This window comes from Chelonoidis abingdonii, chromosome 19 (genome assembly GCF_003597395.2).
Source record: "Chelonoidis abingdonii isolate Lonesome George chromosome 19, CheloAbing_2.0, whole genome shotgun sequence".
Classification (NCBI taxonomy): Eukaryota; Metazoa; Chordata; order Testudines; family Testudinidae; genus Chelonoidis; species Chelonoidis abingdonii.
This window is the reverse complement of record NC_133787.1, coordinates 25,666,506-25,686,346: the sequence shown is the minus strand read 5'-3', so window position 1 is coordinate 25,686,346 and position 19,841 is coordinate 25,666,506. Positions and strand designations below refer to the sequence as shown.

General features: G+C 40.9%; 1 protein-coding gene across 1 annotated transcript in view; it reads right to left on the bottom strand.

Moving 5' to 3' along the window:
* CMTM4 (CKLF like MARVEL transmembrane domain containing 4) overlaps nucleotides 1-19,841 on the bottom strand; it is a 68,890-nt gene that overhangs the window by 31,300 nt on the left and 17,749 nt on the right. Inside the window, exon 2 of the mRNA XM_032803775.2 lies at nucleotides 6,922-7,098. Coding sequence (XP_032659666.1) covers nucleotides 6,922-7,098 — 177 coding nt within the window. The remainder of the gene's footprint in view (nucleotides 1-6,921; nucleotides 7,099-19,841) is intronic.

Below are 19,841 nucleotides of genomic sequence, written 5' to 3'. Positions count from 1 at the left end.
CCATTAAACCGATTTAAAGTCGCAGTGTAGACCTGGCCTTAGATTGTAACACCTCACAAGAGGTACCACCTCTTAGCAAGACTTGTATATCCTGATTCAAACTGTATTCTCCAGCAAACCAAAAAAGGCCTTGGCTACACTGGTGCTTTACAGTGTGACAACTTTCTTGCTCAGGGGTGTGAAAAAAACCCCCCTGAAAGCAGCAAATTACAGCGCTGTAAAGCGCCAGTGTAAACAGTGCCCCAGCGGTGGGAGCCGTGCTCCCAGCGCTGTAAGCTAATCCCCACGGGGAGGTAGAGTACCTGCAGCACTAGCAGAGCTCTCTCCAAGCGCTGCTGCCGCAACCACACTTGCGCTTCAAAGCGCTGCCACGGGAGTGCTCCCGTAGTAGCGCTTTGGAGTTTTGAGTGTAGCCAAGCCCAAAGAAAGGACTTTTGGATAAACAGCCTGAGTTTAAACTAACTCAGGGCCTGACTGAACAAATGGATGGGACCTTCTATCCAAAGCAGGTATCAATCCGCCTTGGAAAGGGTTGGAAGAACTTGATCTATTGATGGGTATGCTTGTTCTGAGCCCAGGTGGTTATGAACCTGTAACTGCAGAAAAAACCTTGGTGGGTTTGAAAAATTATCACCTGGGAGAACAATTTTTGGAGCTGGGGTGATCTCTGGTAAGCTTACTAGCATGTCTGTATGTTCTTTTATTGTTTTTAATATGTTTTCTCCGTAATGCTTTCACCTTAAGAATAAGTGAGCTTGCTTTGTGGTATCTTATACCTATGGGCAATTATGCAGTTTATAGCCTTTGAAGAGAAAGCAAAGCAGGCCTGCTGAAGCACTCTGACCTTCTGGGGAATTCCCAATGTAGGCAGCGAACTGTGCAGTCTGGAAATACCCCACTCAGAAAGGAGAGAGACCCATGTCTCTGCCCAATGGTTCTCCATTCATACCTAAGAACAGGTGCCTCTGCTGGACCACGGAGGCAGAATACAGGTATAGTTGCCCTGAACTGCGAGAACCTCTTTCTTGGGAGAAGTAAAAAATAAAAAAAAGACAACTTTTTCCGGTTCCCATGTAATATCTACAGGCAGAAAAAGTCTGGTGTTCTTTAACAGTCTCCTCTGTGATGCTCTTTAACCTATAACTTTGAAATGGAGATATTTAAAGCCAAGACTGATACAATAAAACAGTTTCTCCAGAGCAACATCCATTATTTTGCTGTCACCTACTTGGACATCTGTACCCACTGTTTCCCTCTGCAGCTTTTCTAAAAAACTCTAAAGCATGTTTTCAAGCAACATGAATATCCAGTGCTCAATCTTCATGTTCAATGAACCTGTGTTTGTTAACTGGTATCTGACACAGAACTGAGGGAGACATGAGCCAACACTGCAGTCCAGCCAGATTTGATTTTAAAAACCTAATACATGCTGATCTTCTAACATTCTTGGTAACTGCTGGCCTTGTGTTTGTTTTAGATATAAACAAATCACTGACTAACATGAATAGATATAACCAAAGTCAGATCATTAAGAGACAGTATAACAAACATTCCAGTTGAAGCAACTGGTTAAGTGAGTAGAAATTAAATGTGAATACTAAGTCACAAAAAAGTTCATTTTACTGATGGAATAACTAAAGATCTGTATCTGCAACAACTCTGCTCATACTCCCTCATCTGAGAGATTGTTGAACTTCAGCATGCTGGACTGCCTGCCATAGTAATTAATGATGATCTGTAAGTTCACCACCCCCATCTTTACTGGGGAGATTTTGATTCTCTTAGTTCTGACACAGACACATTGTGGCTTTGGGAGGTTATTGTAAAACTACTGCAGATCTCTGCAGTAACAATCATCCTCTATAGCAACATAGGACAATATTCTAATACTGAGACTATATACCTGGTAACCCAGGTGCAGGGCTTTCAAAACGTCTAGATTTTTATGTTCTTTCGTTACATTTCCACTCTTGCTCTTAACTAGTCATACAATCCTTGTTTATGTTCCATGCCACTGTGTGTTTCAACATAGTTCTGTCAAACCATGACCCTTTGTATGCAAACCCACAACAAATTCCACTTGTACCTCACTTATGTATTTCATCCTGACCAACCAGCTTATGCTTCAAATAATAAACAGATAATGAACACATTTTGCCAAATGTAGTTATACTAACTACTTTATTATGAGTAATTTGTTTGAAACGTTTCTATGCAGTTACAATGTCTATGGATCATCTGGAACATGTGTAGAAGTGTACATCACATTCCTTTCTGCTACATTCAAGTATCCTTGAAAAATAGCATGCACATCTCAGCCGTGTATCAGAGAGGGAAATGGAAATTTCCACTGTCATTTCCCCCAAGTCCTCACATCTCATGGTAATGTTGATAATCCTAGGCAGCACAGAGGAATGACTGATCCATTCTTTTATCTCACTGTCACAGATATACAATTTTTAGCTCTCTTTCCAGAGAAGTTTCTTTCATAGCTTCAGAGATCCCACGTTTCTTTCATATACTGTATCTCAATAATATTCAGGTGGCAGTTGCATTTCTAATTAGGATGAAAACAAAACACTGTTGCTGAAATGGCTGAAAATGTAAGAGCCACAAAACGATGGATTTTGTAATATTTGCATATCTGTGCTAGATGTTGGCAGATTGATGAACTTTTACCATAGATAGAGGAGTCACGCAGAACCCAAGGAGCATTTTTTCTTATTGTGGCAAACATTGGTGTTGCTAGTAAGGATTACTGTCACTAACAGGGTGGCCTAGTTAGGGATAAGACTGATGTAAGGGTACAGAAGCAAATTTGCTCCCCAAAGAACACACAATATTTGTATGCTGTGCTCTTATGCTGTAGGCTATGGGTTTCAAGTACTATTTAAATGAACAGAAGAATGGGGGTTAAAACAGACATAGCCTCAATGTTTCCTGATATTAAACGAAAAAAGGTTATTTACTGAAAATCTGCATAATCTCAGTTTGCTATAGACAACCAGCAGCAGCTGAAGCATCTTTGCTGGCACAGATGCCCAGTTTGCTACCATCTATGACCCATGGTAAAATGCTGGGGCATTGATCAACTGATCTATAACGAAATACTAATTTTTACAATATACTACAGAGGGCCCATGGGAGTGGACTAGATGACCTAATTATTTTCCTCTTTAATTTCTAGGCTTATTGAAGATAAACTGTTTACACAGGAAGTTTGTTATACAGATGGGTGCATCTCAGATAAGGTTAGGAAAGAGTCATAACACTACAAACTATTCAAAAGACTAAAAATAATGTGGCATGTTTTAACCTCTGTACTGCTACAGCAGCCTCTGTAATTATGTTACATTAAACTTCAAAAACTTGCAGTGAGTCTTTGGATAAGGAAATACCACCCTGAAACTGATGATTAACTGAACAGGTACTGAAACTAATGAAACTGCAAATAGATAGGAACATGCATGTCTCTTGAACACTGATGAGAAATTATGATGGTTGTCATTATTGAAAATGCTTTTAATAGATTGTGTCAAACATGAAAGGCTGCATAATTCCTAAAATAACTGTCAGACTATACAAAAAGCACCACAAAATTTTCTCTGAGAAAAAGCGAGAAGCACACAATCTGCCACATGAACAAAATAAGGTTAATGTGTGGGTGCAGCCTGTACTGGAAACACCAAACATATTGCATCGCTGAATTGCATAAGACAAAAAAAATCAGTGTAGCCAGAAAGCATAGATAAAATTCTTCTTGTACTACAGGGGCATCCTAACTTTGTCCAAGCTTGCCAGGAGCTTGAAGGCCTCAATGTGCATACATACCAGAGCAGTCTTGAGCTATCCTAATTCTTAAGATTGCAGCATAGAATTCTCCAGACCACAGGTCCCAACAAACTATCCTGCAGGCACTTACCTCAACATGGAGAGCTGGGAAACAAAGATGGTCTTGGGTTACTGGGAGTCATCAATTTCCAGGTCTATCTGCAGCTCTGCCACAAGATTTCCTGTATAGCCTTGGAAAAGTCATTTAACCCTTCTGAGAACTTGTCTACACTAGCAGCACTGTGCTGTAGCGCTTAGTGAATACGCTACCTACGCCAATGGGCGAGCTTCACCCATCTACATAGGTATTCCATCTCTCCAAGAGTGATGTAGTTATCCTGACATAAGTTGGTAGTGCAGACCAAGCCACAGTCTCAGTTTCCTCATTTACATAACGTGGGTAATAAAAAGTACTTATCTCACAAGAGTAGTAGTGCAAAGTTTACTTGGTGTTTATAAAACACACTGAAATACATGAACAGAAAGTGCTGTAGAAATGCTACTGAAGTATTACTATGCGTCTCTGTTGACCACACCTATGTAGTGAAGCAAGGGCAGCTGCAATCCACAAGGTAGATCCATGCTACACAGTCAGGTATTGCTACAAGCTCTCCCATGTCAAACATTACTGTGTATGTATCAAAATCTGGGGGGGATATCTTCAGTAAGGATTCTTACTAAATCCAGTACTACATATCATTACAATATAATTGAAATTATACCTTTAAATTTGGGAGAGGGAATAAAACCTTAAAATAAACCTTCAGTTCACTATTAGAACAGCAATAAAACAAACTTCAAAATAAATAAATAAATAAATGATGAGTCCAAGTTACATTTCCAGATCAACTGAAAACCCAAACAAAATGCTTTATTTTTAGTTAATAGATTTTAAATCCCTTCTTTTCAAAGATCTCTGTCAGAGTCTTATGCTACAGATGGATTTCTCATTCTAAGTACAACAGTATTTGTCATCACTTGAACAGGGCTATTCAAACCAATAAGTATCAGGAGTGGTTGAAAGGACCTTGTAGTTAAACAGGTCAAATTTAGTACATTATTTGGGGGGGGAAGGAGGGAGAGAAAAGGAAGCCTCAATCGACCTTCTCTACCCACATGCATTCATGATACAGTTAAAATCCTCTTGCAAGCAGTAAAAGCACCAAACAACATGCAGGGCCAAACCCCACCATTATTTACGCTTATCTACACAAAATCACTGACGTCAATGGAGTTACATGGCTGTACACGAGGGAAGATCTGATCCACACATGCCAATTTATTTCTATCAGAAAATTAAAAAAATAATAATAAAAAAAATAGATGTTTGGGCTTCTTCAAGAAGCAGTCTTCAGCTGAGTCATGAATACTATCTGTACTACCTAGCAGTCACTGTCAGGCTTGCTTCACTGTAATATGCATGAAATCTAGTATTTACCCTACATCCCAGGCAATAATGAAGTCATCGAAAGCAGAGCTGCCAAGTCTTATTTATCACACATGACTTTCTTGTGCACTTGGCAGCGCTGCCCAGTCTTATTTATCACACATGACTTTCTTGTGCACTTGGCAGCGCTGCCCAGTCTTATTTATCACACTTGACTTTCTTGTGCACTTGGCAGCGGTGCCCGACATTCCCACCTCACAGTGGAGACATCATGCATCCACTTGGGCTACAAGAATGGCCTGCCACTGTTACTGTTGACTGTCAGTGGCCACTGTGGTACAAGCAACCAGACATCTCCCCTCTCCTTGCTGAATCCAAATAGGGTAGGAGCAGCCAGGAGGAGCAGACAGAACAGAATGGAGACAGAAGATGAGAGGACCTGACACAAGCCCCATGTTTCTTCAACTTCCCTTCCCTTCCCCCACCCCCCCCCGAACATCTCATTCAGGTTCCTCCCCAGACACTATTCACTCTAATCTACCTTCTGACCCAGCCACCAGTCACTTCCTCAGAAGCCCCTAGTTTTCCCTTCAGATACCAAATCCAGCCCCCTAGTATCCCCACCCACTTTCCCCCATGCATGTATGCATCCCCAATTGCCAGTTTTTGTGCATCTCCAGTTCCTACCACCAGCATGGTTCAGGACTGGGTGTGTTGACGGTTATAGAGATATGAAAGTTGTTTGCAAATATGTCTGTTAAGTAATCTGCACAAAATGCCACACATGGAGCAGCAAAAATCTGGCAGCTTTGCTAAGATTAGGGATGGCTGATAGATTGGGACGGCACACTTACATGTACAACAGCAATTTATACTAGACTCATTTCCTCAGGTGAACTGCATACAGATATGTCCAAAGTTAATACAAACGTAGGTGCTCAGTGGATCTACATGTTGACATACATGCTCATTTCAGGTCACCAAGTCTGAAAGTTAGGCTCACAGCAAGCAAGAAAATGAAGATACATCCAATATGAATGAGAGTTTCTGGCAATTCTTTGCCCACACCCAAATTTCTTGTATTTGTGAACATGAGGCCTGCTAGTCTATGTTTCTTATAGTCTCTAGGTATGTAACCAAGTCAACGCAGCAGACTTCTCCTTGCTGACAGTTCAATTTTCCCCCTAAATAATACAATGCTTGTGTTCATGTTTACAAGAGATTTAGCATATATCCTCACTCAGAGTGACAAAAAACAGCAGCAGGTTATTACAAATATATTTGCCATACATTTCAACAACTTTTTGTATTGATTTACAGATCTAATAAAATGAATTCCTAATTCTTTTTTTGGACAGCATTTCTCAAAGTTAAACAACGAATAAGGGTATTTTTTGCCCACCTCAGCCATAAATAAGAAATGTTGGCACTACTAGAAAGGCTCTCTTTCAGAGGAGGAGAAATTGCTAGAAGACAATTCCAGATTTATTTAATTTAACATTCTATAATCTCATTACACTTCTAAAGACTCACTACGCCGTGGGTGTTCAAATTGGACATAAGTAAGATATATATTTTACTCAGTATACATAGCATTTATTCAGGATCTTAAATTTCAGTAAAAGACAGGCAGAGTTTAAAGAACAAACTTAAAATGTTTATTCAGCTATTTTTACAATATGAAGATTTGGATGAGAACTTACTGTAAGATTCCAGTTGATCTGTGGTATTCTTGTGTGAAGATTTAGACTGAACATAAGCAGTAAAGCTCCAGTAACTACAAACGCACTACAGCTCACAAACTCAAAGAAATAAAGGCCTTCGCAAGGGGAGCATTCCATGATGGTCTCTATGCAGATGAATGAAATCAGTGCCAAAACCTAGGGAAAAAAACAAATGGAAAAAATATAAATAGATTTCCACATACTGAAAATAGCCACAAGTATTCCTGAAATTTCCATTGGGAACATGATCAGTTTACTCTCAAGAATGTGCAATTTTAGTTTAGAATAGGGCACTATTTAAAAGTAAGAATAAAAGGAATTAGTGCAAGACTTTTCGGGTACTTCATGTCTTACAAAACTTATAGTAACAAAATTATACTGATCTAAAGTCAACGAAGCCACTGGTCATGGGTTGCTGAAAAAAGAGTCCCCTTTTCTAAGCCCAATAGTATGAAGTACAAATGATAAAGCAAACATTTTTTTTCCTTTTTAAATTTTTCATATGTCTTTTCAGAACTTGGAGAAAATATCCAACTGATTTTGTTTATTAGTGCAAACAACATCCAGATAAATACCATTTTAAAATGCTTTTTCCCATTACATTTATTTCAAGGGTCAGTCAACTTAAAAATGTAGTCAGTTTAAATAAAAATTTTAGAATAGCTTCAAATGTTCTCCACGGACCTCACCCCATTGTTATGATTTGAAAATCACAATTCCCTACTTCTGCAAATACTTAATTATCCTCTCCCCCTTCTCCCCCCCGCCCTATCCTTTGTTGTTGAGTTACAGGCTCACATAAAGGAAAAAGCAGCAAAGAGTCCTGTGGCACCTTATAGACTAACAGACGTTTGGAGCATGAGCTTCCGTGGGTGAATACCCACTTTGTCGGTTGCATCCGACGAAGTGGGTGTTGACCCACGAAAGCTCATGCTCCAAAACATCTTTTAGTCTATAAGGTGCCACAGGACTCTCTGCTGCTTTTCCAGATCCAGACTAGCACGGCTACCCCTCTGATACATAAAGGAAAAGAGTCTGAAGTCCTGATCCTGCAAATGATTACACACTTTAAACTTTGCGCAGGGAGCAGTCCCATTGAATTCAATGAAGGTGTAAAGTTAAGCACATGCGTAGGTCCTAAGTGTTTGTAAGACTGCAGGGAACAGAATGAAATATACTCTGTAAAATGAACAAAACTCAAATATTAGAAAAAAGAAATCTCTCAGATAGCAGTCTTAACCATAATAGGTATAATTCAGACATAAATGCAATTTTCATGTTGACAATCCCGTTTAAAAATAACTTGTGGAAAATAAAATTGGGCAGGTGCCTTCTTGGTTCTTTGAATCTTGTGAAAATGTGGGAACTTTATCTGTATAATGTAAGAATCCTGGTTTTACTATGAAGTCATTAGAAAATTGCTGTATCAGGGAAAGCCTCTGTGAACATGGAATCCACCCCTTGCTGACAAGGACTGAGTACCAACAAGGCACAATGGAGAGTTGTTAACCTTAACAACTGTACTCTGACTGAACCACTGGTATGCTAAGGAGACTGGCTGGAGCAGGGAGAAGCTATTTCCTTCAGCTTGTCTGCAGGGGGCTGAAGAAGTGAAGATGAACACTAGCAGCAGAACAAAGGAACCAGGTGTTGGTAGGGGGCCACAACTTGAGAGACTCTCTGAGGCAGGAACAGGAACTTTGGGCAGGAGAGGGGAAAGAGACGGGCAGCTTTTCATAGCAGGGTGTGCTGTTTAACTGCAAGTGCTCACAGTCAGAGAAAGCTGACCTCGAGGGAGGCTTCATGTCTCTGAAGGGAAGTCATAAGCTGGAGAGGAAGGATCCTGATCACCAGGGGCGGCTCCAGGCACCAGCATACCAACGCGTGCCTGGGGCGGCAAGCCACAGGGGGGCGCTCTGCCAGTCGCCGCGAGGACGGCAGGCAGGTTGCCTTCGGCGGCATGCCCGTGGAGGGTCTGCCGGTCCCGCAGCTTCGGCTTCGGCGGTGTGCCTGTTGTGCTTGGGGCGGCAAAATACCTAGAGCCGCCCCTGCTGGTCACCCCAGAGGGCTCTTCCTAAGCCCAAAGAACACTGGCGGAGCTGTGAAAAACCTGAGACAGGGAAATGCCTAGAGGTGTGTATTATTTTACATGGATCTGTGTTTCTCATGCTATAAAGTAAAGAACAATGGTATTTTAGACTCCTTTGCCACGTCTATCTGTGTCTGTTCACTTCACTATCACATGCACCTGAAGAGGTAAACTGTAAACCCAGGGTTCCCACATGGCTGGAGTTCTGGGAGAGAATATGTCTAAACTGAGAGGGAGTCTAAGAGGCCAGCACGGTCCCAGGAGCGAGCAATTGGTTCATGGGGTCTCAGTTCTCAGAATGGGATACTAGACAGAATTTGTACCCCAATAGCATTCCTAGAGACCTCACACCAGGGACAGTGTCTGGACTCCATTCCGACTCTGGAGGCTTAAAGCACAAGGGGCCCAGTGAGGTGGATCCCTTCACAACAGTCTTGTGAGTGTCCAACAGGAGTTCAGCCAGATCTGTGACATGCATAAAGGCAGCCTGAAGGATGTTTGATTTTGACTACCCACCTCTACCCCGAAAAAGGCGTTTCGCCCCCTGCTTCTCAGAAATTCTGTTTAGCCTGGAAGACTCTACAGTGACTGGAGAACTAGCAAGATAACATCACTAGAATCCTAAGAGATTAAATTAAGCAACTATGGGGAGGTGGGAGTTTTTAGTCAGACTGTTTAAACTCTATTTATCTGTTAGTTTCTAAATGTAAAACACAAGGAGAAATATAACTTTCAAGCCTTCTTTATATATTTAACAGCAAAGAGTATCAAAAGACTATTGCACCCATAACAGAAGGGAAAATTCTATCCCCACTAAACTTAATTGCAAAACTTCCAGAGACTTCAATCGGGCAATGCTGTGCATGCAGTTCTCTTCTCATATTCTTACCCTAGACTCCAAACACTAAGTCAGTAATTACAACTTTGGCAAACACTATACAACTCCATTCCAGGCACACACTTTTCTCCTCTGGCCTGCCTCATGGCTAGTATCACCAGTTTTATCAGTTCAGCCAGGCATGAGCAGGACTTAATCAGGCTAGCACTTTTTGAAGTGCTATCCCATTTCAGCTCAGTTTCTGTGAGGTCTTCACATCTGTTGTAGTTAGAAATGTTAAGTTAACCAGAGCAAGTCAGCTATGGGACCATAGGCCTTCTGCCAAAAGGAATGAACTGGTGATAACAGAACTGTTCATGTCCAATATCCCTTCCTATACCGATTTTAGGTCTCCTGGATGATTTTCTGTAATTACTACCTAATGCCTTTAGAGATTTAAAAAAAAGAAAAACATGAAAATTTTATGTTCTGTTCTTTGTTCTCTCTCTATAGCTCCTTTAAAACATGATCTTTGATTAAGATAGAGACTCACCTCTCCTCATCTGAGAAACCATATTGTGAGAAGAAAAATGGTCCAGTGCTTAGGGCACTAGCCGGGGACTCAAGAGACATGGACTCAATTTTCTGCTTTGCCACAGACTTCCTGTGTGAACTTGGGCAAGTCACTTAGTCTCTCTGGTTCCCAGTTCCCCATCTAAAACAGAAATAATAAGACTTCCCTCCCTCAAACGGATGTCCAGGGTAAACACACTAAAAATTGTATGATACTAATGTAATGGGGGGCACATAAGCACTTGTAGAATACATATAAAACTAAAGAATTAAAGTTAACCTACGTTTAATTAAGAAAATGACATTTTCTCTTCATAGTTTGTGGCCACGAGGGAAAAGGTCCCAATCAGCAGGTAAATGAAGGCTGTGAGAATAATAAGTATAACCTGTAGTATGGGAAGGAGGTATGGTTCCAAAAGTAAAAGTAGAAGAACTCCAGTAACAAGACAAAGAAAAACTATCTTAAATAAACAAGCTCAAACCTTACCACTGTTCTGCTGGTAAGCAAGGAGTGTGGGAGAAAAGAAGAAAGAAAAGGCCCTGGGAAGAAAGGAGGCTGTGAATCTTATCTAGATTACGACTGGAAAAAAGGGTAAATTGTCTCAAATTTTTTTTTTCTGCTGAAGTCAGTACAGTAATTGGCAATGACATCACTTGTTAGTTAAAGGGTATAAAAGGTAAACTCTTAAAGGGGTTCATTGCTAATACCTGCCTGACCATGTTGGAGCTGACCAATATGGGACTAAGCACCCCAGGTTTAGCCCATTTGTAAGTATCTTGATCAAATGCTTATAAATGTTTTGTTACTGTTTTGATGTAGTAAATTGCTTATTAGTTAGGCTTTTTAGGTATATTTACAGCAATTGTATAAATACCATTGGCTTTTGGATTTAATGAAGGAATTTATGGTTACATTTGTGTTTGATGGTTTCCCGTGTCAATATTAATAATTTCAAGGAAACTCATCCTATGTCTTATTTTTTTCTACCTCTTCATTGTGGTGTGACTATACATTTAGATTTAAAACAGCAACATAGGCACTTACTAAGACACAACTCAGTGCAACCCTTATGAATACAATGTCTCCATCACTACTACAAAAAGCACCTAAGCAAAACAGTCCAGTCACAAAAAGTCACAATCAATTTCTGCCAGCTCGGGTATATCTACACATGTTGCATTTACAGGTATGTCTAAACAATATTTTTTTAACTGAGCACAGTGTAAACAAATATGTTAAAACACTAAATATAACTGCAAGGTTTGGATCCAATCTTGATATTAAATAGCAAAAAGAAAACATGTCAATCACAGTGGCTATATTTAAAAGTCAAACTTTGATGTGAAGAGTCTGCTAAACTAAAAGCAGGATAGTCTGCTGGGAGGTGGCCTGATCTCATATTAACAACACATAATAAAGTCTAACATTAGTGTAAATAGCTGCCTCACAACTGACAGTAATTTGAATTACCAACTTCAAAGGAAGAGAGAGCTTTTATGAACCTTCAATTTATTCATGAGCATTAATATCAAGCTTTTGCAACTAAACTTGAGCTGTTAATTGGCTAACTTCTAAATACTTTTAGAAGTTCCATTGAACAGCCTCACACATCATGATTTATATAAGTGTAGTCCAAAAACAGCGCCGACAGCCTTTTCAAAATGTTCTCAAGTGTTTTATATTATAATAAATCTATTTTACAACATTCTCTAGATGGATTACAGTACATGATTCTGTGCAATTCTAATCCCATTCCTAAAGTATACACAATACATAATTGTGCCAGAGTAACCAAAAAAATTTGATAGGAGGAGCTAAAAACTGGGTCAGATTGATCATTACATCTGGCAACTACTGTGCAGCATATGGGGTCTTTCTGTTCTGATGAATTGCTTTTCCCTTATGTATTCATCTCAACAGTAAGCTTAAAAGGGAACCATCGCCTTATACAAGATTAGAGACAAACACAGGGTAAAAGACACCTAGGATGATGAATTTTGCACAAAATGTGTTAATTTCCTTGTCTTGAGTTATGATGGATAAGGAAGTACTAAAACTTCTGAGCAATTATTACCTGTAGAATGCACTTTATTATTCAATATAGGAGGAAGGGCATTTACCTGTGACACACAGTTTTGTAAGTAAAGTGCTATTCCTATATAAATGGACTGAAAGCAAAATCATGTTGTGTTAGCATAGTCATTTAAGCACATTTTTATTACATTTACTTGGAATTATGCATCTTTTCTTGGAGTGGGCCAACACTGATCTTTCTTGGAGGAAAAACATGATTAAAATTGATAAAAAATAATTGCAACTGCTTCGCTTAGAGTACAAACATTGAAAGTAAAGTTAAAGGTGAGATTTTCAAAAGCATTCAAATATTGGCATAACTCTGCACCCACTTAATGGAATTTTACCACGGCCTTTAATGGAAGAAACATTAGGCCAACACCTAACCTGTGAAAAATCGGAGTATCCCTACTCTCAAATCCAGTGCGGGGCCTAAAGCAGTCAGCTTCAGCCATTACAGCGAAAGTCCTTCCGAGCCCCTGTACCCTTGGGCTAGACCATGCTCAATCACTTTGGAGATGATGCATATGCAATTGAGTCAGCACAAGAAGCTGCAAGAGGCTTGCACATGTTCAGTGAGAATGGAATCTTTCAAGATTTTAGCTGCTGAAAGTCAAAGAAGTCTCTAATGACCACATGGAAACTGCAATTTTTCAAAGGCTTAAAACTTGGCCAAAGTGGGGAGATTTTCATAGGGACGGCAAAAGGCACATGAAAAATTTCAGTTCAAACTGTTAAAAATTAGCAAAGTTAAACACAACTGGAAAAACAGTGTCGTATAATGGGAAATGTCAGGCAATATTAATAGGTAGTGCTACCAGCCCACCCTGCAGTAACGAGAACAGGAGTATAAAATGTCTTCACACACTTAGTTTTATAGAGAAGTTATTGGAAAATAAAAATGTAAGGATTAAGCTACAAAGAAAGTGGAGAGGAAAATTTTAAAGGCAAGTACATTACTAGGCAGAGGGCTCTTTCAAGCTTCCTTTACCCCCTACAGGCAGAAATCTTGTGTTTTTCAGTAGAGAGCCTGATGATTTTGAAGCTATGTTAGTCTATGGGCAGGTCTACAGTACAGCTGGAATCCACACACTGAGACTGATCCACTGGTGGTCAATTTAGCGGGTCTACTAAAGACCCGCAAATCGACAGCAGATCGCTTTCCAGTTGACCCCTGTACTCTACTCCCGACAGGAACAATAAGATAAGTCGACAGGAGATTTTCTTCCGTCAACCCACCACGGTGTAGATCCTGCAGTAACTAGACCTAAGGTACACTGACTCCAGCTACGTTATTCACATAACTGGAGTTGAGTAGCAGAGGTTGACTTTCTGCAGTAGTGTAGACATAGCCTATGTCTGCCAGACTGGCTATACGGTGCTCAGCTCTGCCCAATACTAAGACTAATTGCTGCAATAAAACTGCAGCTTTCATTCTATTTTGCAGTGGGTTTCAATATGTAGGGTTTTTTAAATGCTGGACTCTCAGCATAGAAGAAAATTACTCTTACCAAAGGAGTCAAATGCCCTATTGCCAAGTAAATGGATTACAATTGTGTCAGTTACGCATACACATACATTTTAAATACGTAATTGATTTTGTCTTAACTGAAAAAATAAAACCTGTAGCAACAGACACCAAACTTGAACAGGAGCTCTTTGAAGATTATTAGTGGCCTATTTTCCTCTCAATGATAAAATTTACAGTGTGCTTTATTTTTGCATATCAAACAACTTAAGCACTAAAAATAAAGGCTGGTTCTGTAATGAAAACAGACAAAGTATAAAGCGAGTTTTCCTGTTTATCTAAAAGCACCACAGAAAGCCTTATTGTCTGGTTAAATGACATAATTGCACATGATTTCAGAAAAACCACAAAATGGTCAGCATTTTTTCTGCCTGAAAAATACCCACAAAATTTTAGTAATACTGTCACATTACCAAGACATTTTTTATTTCCAGACTGTTTAGATTAGTGGTACAGTACAATACATACATACAGTACACAAGGAATAAATTGCTTTTACAAAACTTTAAAAAAAATCTAAAAAACCCAAACTTTCTCTTGCATTCAAATATAGATATATTGTTTCCATTTTACTTGACGCAGTGGTTCTAACTCAATGTCTGAAATCAAGTCTCACTCCTTGTAAAGCACATGCATTTCCCACATCTAAAACAGCTGGCACAAACATAAATATTTTGGATAATATGACTTTAACACAGTACTGCTTCTTCAGCAAAAACCCACCTTTTACCCTAAGCATAAGGATGATTGATTTCCTTCCTACTCCTACTCTGCATCATTAAGGCTATGGCTACACTACCCAGCTTTTAGTGACACAACTGTGCCACTAAAGCCATGCTGCTAAAAGGCACTCAGTGTAGCTGCTGTTTGTAGGCAGAAGGGAGCTCTCTTGCAGACAAAAAACTTTCACCCCCTAACAAGCAGCATTGGCTCTGTTGGCAGGAGAGCACTCCTGCCGACAAAGTGCTGTTCACACCAGCGCTTTTTGTCGGTAAAACTTTTGTCGTTCGGGGGGGGAGGGAGGAGTTAACACCCCTGAATAACAAAAGTTTTGCCAACAAAAGTGCCAGTATAGACAAAGCCTAAGATTCAAAAACTCAGTTACCATGACTGCGAAGAGCTTGAACTCTGGAAATGAAGCTGGGATCCTATTCTTAAACCTGGAAACTTTAGGGGAAAGGTCTTAAATAAAAAGGGAAGGTTCTGCAAACACTAGTAAGTCAGCATTTAAATAAACTAAATTGTGTTCAAGGTACACGAAATGAAACAGCGAGCAAGGCCGAAGAGACCAAAACCAGAATCTTCAATTAATCCTCCTCTAATTTTTTTTTTTTGTGGTGGAAGTAACATAGTTAAGTTTGAATCTCCAGAGCCTAACCACGCTCTGATGCAGTTCTGGTGCCAAACTTGACCCAGATCTAAAACGTGTTTCATTTTCTAGTTCCAGTTTGGATGTGATAACAGCTGTAAAGTTTCCAGCATTCAAGGTTATGGAAGTCTTGTGAGTTCAGCTGATCTAGTAATATTTCCATCACGTAAGAGCAAATTTACTTAACAACAGTTTCCAAGATTTGGGCACTGCCAACTCCAACCACTTCTCCTGATTCAGCTTGAAAACCTACCTCCAAATATAATCCAGACTAGGGCCCTATCCATCCATCCATCAGATTTACAAACCACATACAGGAGGGATAATATTTTCATACTTCTAAAGCCAGACCAACATTTTTAGGGCATATTGCAGGGAAGGGACATATGTGGGAAGCTGTCAGTTTTATCAGGTGTGTTTTTTTTTTTAAACAATTTGTAGAAGGAAGCAGATTTTTTGTCAATATCCGAAAGTTTACATGCAGCTTATTTCCAAATATACCATTACAAAGGAGGATAGCTAGTCTGGCAGCAATGTCACACAAACTTAGGCCTGGTCTACACTGGGGGAGGGGGAATCGACCTAAGTTACACAAATTTTGCTACGTGAATAATGTAGTTGAAGTCAACATACTTACATCGACTTACCGCGGTGTCCTTACTATGGTGAGTCGACTGCTGCTGCTCCCCCGTCGACTCTGCCTGTGCCTGTCACTGAGCTGAAGTACAGCACTTATACAGCCTTATACAGCACTTGACAGTCCCACAAGAAAGGTTCTTTGGAAAGTCGGTATTCAACTACTACGTAAGTCCTTTACATAAACAAAAAGAGCTACAAAAAGCCAGCTGTGACCTGTAACCAGTATGTAGATGACGATATTTTTAACAGCAATGGTGTTTTGCTAAACTTAGGTTAACAGACGTCTCTGCCACTGTGCACAACAATTACACTAAAACAAATCTATGTACAACTTATGAATTCTGGTTAATTTTATCGAATTGCTGTACCGTTGAATGCCTTGATGTGTAGTATGTTAGCCATGGACAAACAGGGCCCCTGACGTGTCAACCTCATGCCCTAAGAAGCTACAGACCAAACCAAAAGAAGTGGTCAACCTTAATGACTGGGCTCTAGCTAAACAATGGGTATGCTAAGCAGGGTGCCTGAGCTGGAAGAAATAGTTCTACTCACCTGATCTGAAGGGGATGGGGTTAGGGTTGCCAACTTTCTACTCACACAAAACCCGAACACCCTTGTCCCGCCTCCTGCCCTTCTCCAAGGCCCCGGACCCGCTCACTCCATCCCCCCTTCCCTCTGTTCCTCGCTCTCCCCACCGTAATTCACTCATTCATTTTCACATGGCTGGCTCAGGGGGTTGTGGTGCAGGAAGGGGTGAGGGCTGTAGGGTGGGCTGGAAATGAGGAGTTCAGGGTGTGGGTGAGGGCTCCAGCTGGAGGTGCGGGCTCTGGTGTGGGCCTAGGGATGAGGGGTTTGGGCTGCAGGAGGGGGCTCCGGGTTTGGGGGGAGGCTCAGGGCTGGGACAGAGGGTTGAGACACAAGCTTACCTCGAGCAGCTCTCGGGGCAGCAGGGCTAAGGCAGCAGGGCTAAGGCAGGCTTCCTGCCTGTCCTGGCTCCGCGCTGCACCTGGAAGCGGCAAGTCTGGTTCCTAGGCAGGGGAGCCAGGAGTCTCCGCACACCGCTCTCACCCGCAGACACTGCCCCACCCCAGCTCCCACTGGCTGAGATTCCTGGCCAATGGGAGTGCGGAGCCAGTGCTCAGGGTGGGGTCATCACAAGGAGCCCCACTGCCCTCCCCTACCCCCTGCCTAGGAGACAGGCCTGCAAGCCACTTCCGGGGTGCAGCTCGATGCCAGGACAGGTAGGGACAAGCCCCTGCCTTAGACTCACAGCACTGCCGACTGCACTTTTAACAGCTCGGTCTGTGGTGCTGACTGGAGCCGCCTGAGTCTCGTTTCGATAGGGCATTCTGGTTGAAAACCAGATACCTGGCAACCCTAGATGGGATTTGAAGAAATGGACATTTTCCACAAGCAGGACAAACAAACCCAGAGGGACTCAGGGACAGAGGAACAAAGACACGGTTTCATAGTAGGCATGTCCTTTTCTAACTGTGGCACCAGCTGAGGAAGAAGAAAGGTGCTGGAGAGAGGCAGAGATTCCATAATTTAAAGGAGAAGCCGTATGTAAGGAGAGGGGATCCTGGACACCCTTAAGGACTCTTACCAAATGCAAAGAATGCTCAAGAGTGGTGAGGAACCTGAGGCACGGATGGCATATAGGTGTTTTATCTAGGTTTGTACATCTTTTGTGATATCTAAAGTAAAGAGAGATTGATTTGAGAATCTTTTACGAAGTCTGTGTGTTATGTCCTTCATCTACATTTCACATGTCCCTCAAGGGGTAAACTGTGACCAAAATGCTCACACAGGTTGGAGCTATGGTAAAGGGTGTTGGTAAGCACCTGAGGTGTTTATGGCAGTCAGCACTGATCCTGGAGGCAAGTCGATTAAGATAAATTTGGGGTGATCACGTTCACTGGGTCCCCGTCCCCATCCCCTCCCTTTATTTATACAAACATTACAAATGTTTGGTGGGGCCCTGAGCCTCACAGCCCTAGAACAACCCCCCATCTCACCTTCTCGTCAGCCCTGGCTGGGGGTATAAGTAGTTGGACTCTGAGGTCCCATTTCCATGAAGGGGTGCAGACAGAACACATGTCCAGGACGTGTGCCAGAGAGGTCATGGAAAGACAGTGCTGGACAGTGTTGCTACTCAGACTCAGGACGTTTAAAGCACACAGCTCTAGCATGATGGGACCCAAACACAGCAGCCTGGGGAAAGTCTGGCTGGGGGAGCTTTGCCAGGGCTGCAACACTTACATTAATCCAAGTGTCTTATTTTAGCAGGACTGATTTGAGATGAATTAAAAAAAATATTCTTGACTGAGGCAGAAATAGAATACTTTAAAAAATGTAAATCACCAGTACAACTGGAAAGAAAAAGGTGCCCGGGTGAAGTGATGAGTTAGTTTCTGTTAAACAGTGTTCTGCATATTGTTTGGAAGAATCTCAATTCTGAATATCCTTGTTCTTCCTTCACCAGCAGACTTGTTCCATTTTAAATACTATTCATAAAGTAGTATTTTGCTATAAGGGAATATTTAACTTCCCTAGTGGCCTAATGTCAGGGAAATTTTTAATATACAGAAACAGCTGTTTCCTTCATCGTGAACCCAAATAACTTCCCTAAACTTTTGGCATGTTATGTTTGAACATGTTTCTAAGTAAATCCTCTAACATCGTATATAATACATTCACATTTCTTACATGACAACTGTCTGCATGTGTAAGGCTACAGGTTTATATTATTGCTGCATGCCTTAGGCTCTTTTGAAGCTGTCACAATTTAGTTCAATGCCTAAGACCAGAATTTTGAACCATCAGCCTCTGTGGCTAATACTACCTATTGGAATTCATCTCCATCATTATATTTGGACCTTCAAGTCATCCATCTCTGCAATCATGATGATCTGTATTAGGATCTTGATTCCATAGTTACCTGCCATCACCCATACTGCTGCCTACAACAACAAAGATGCTGATAGTTCTCCTTTGAAATTTCAGGAGGTGCTACATTTCACTCACAATTGTTCTTGCACAACTCACATCATTTTGCTCAGAAGACCAAGGTTTTGTCTTGTCTTGCTTGGTTAAGCCCCATCTAAAATCAACCATTTGTCCTAGTAAAGTTAAAGTCACACTCCCATTAACTCAAACTTTACTTTTTACCAGTTCTGCCTGTAGTGTAACCGTTGAAAACTATTCAAATTTTTTGGCACAATTTGAATAGCATTGGTCTACACGTCCCTCAAACACACACAAACGCTAGATAGAAATTTGTCTCAAGGATGTTCATACATTGCTTCAATGTAGCATTAAATATTGTCACAGATATGCTAATTCATTCTCTTGTGTCTTCTTCACTCATGTCCAGCTGTAAGAGCTGTGACGTCTGATAAAATATTTTATTCTTCAGATGTCCTATTTGCATTAGGCATTGTTGAAAAATAAGAGACAGATATATGGGATTGGAGAGTATTTTTTATTAACAAATCACATACATTCCCTGCTAAATCAGAAGTTTTGAAAGTTTGAATACTGTAATTCTGAGATAGTATGAAATAATCAATTACCATAAAACTTAAGTCTAAATAATTGGCTTCTTCCAGGATTCTTCATAGTGATCAAATTAGTACAGCTTCACTTTGCCATTTAAACCTGAGTTACTACTTGGAATTAAGACTCTAGACCAGGGGTAGGCAACGTATGGCAAGTGTGCCAAAGGCGGCACTCAAGCTGATTTTCCGTGGCACTCACTCTGCTCAGGTCCTGGCCACCAGTCCGGGGGGCTCTGCATTTTAATTTAAT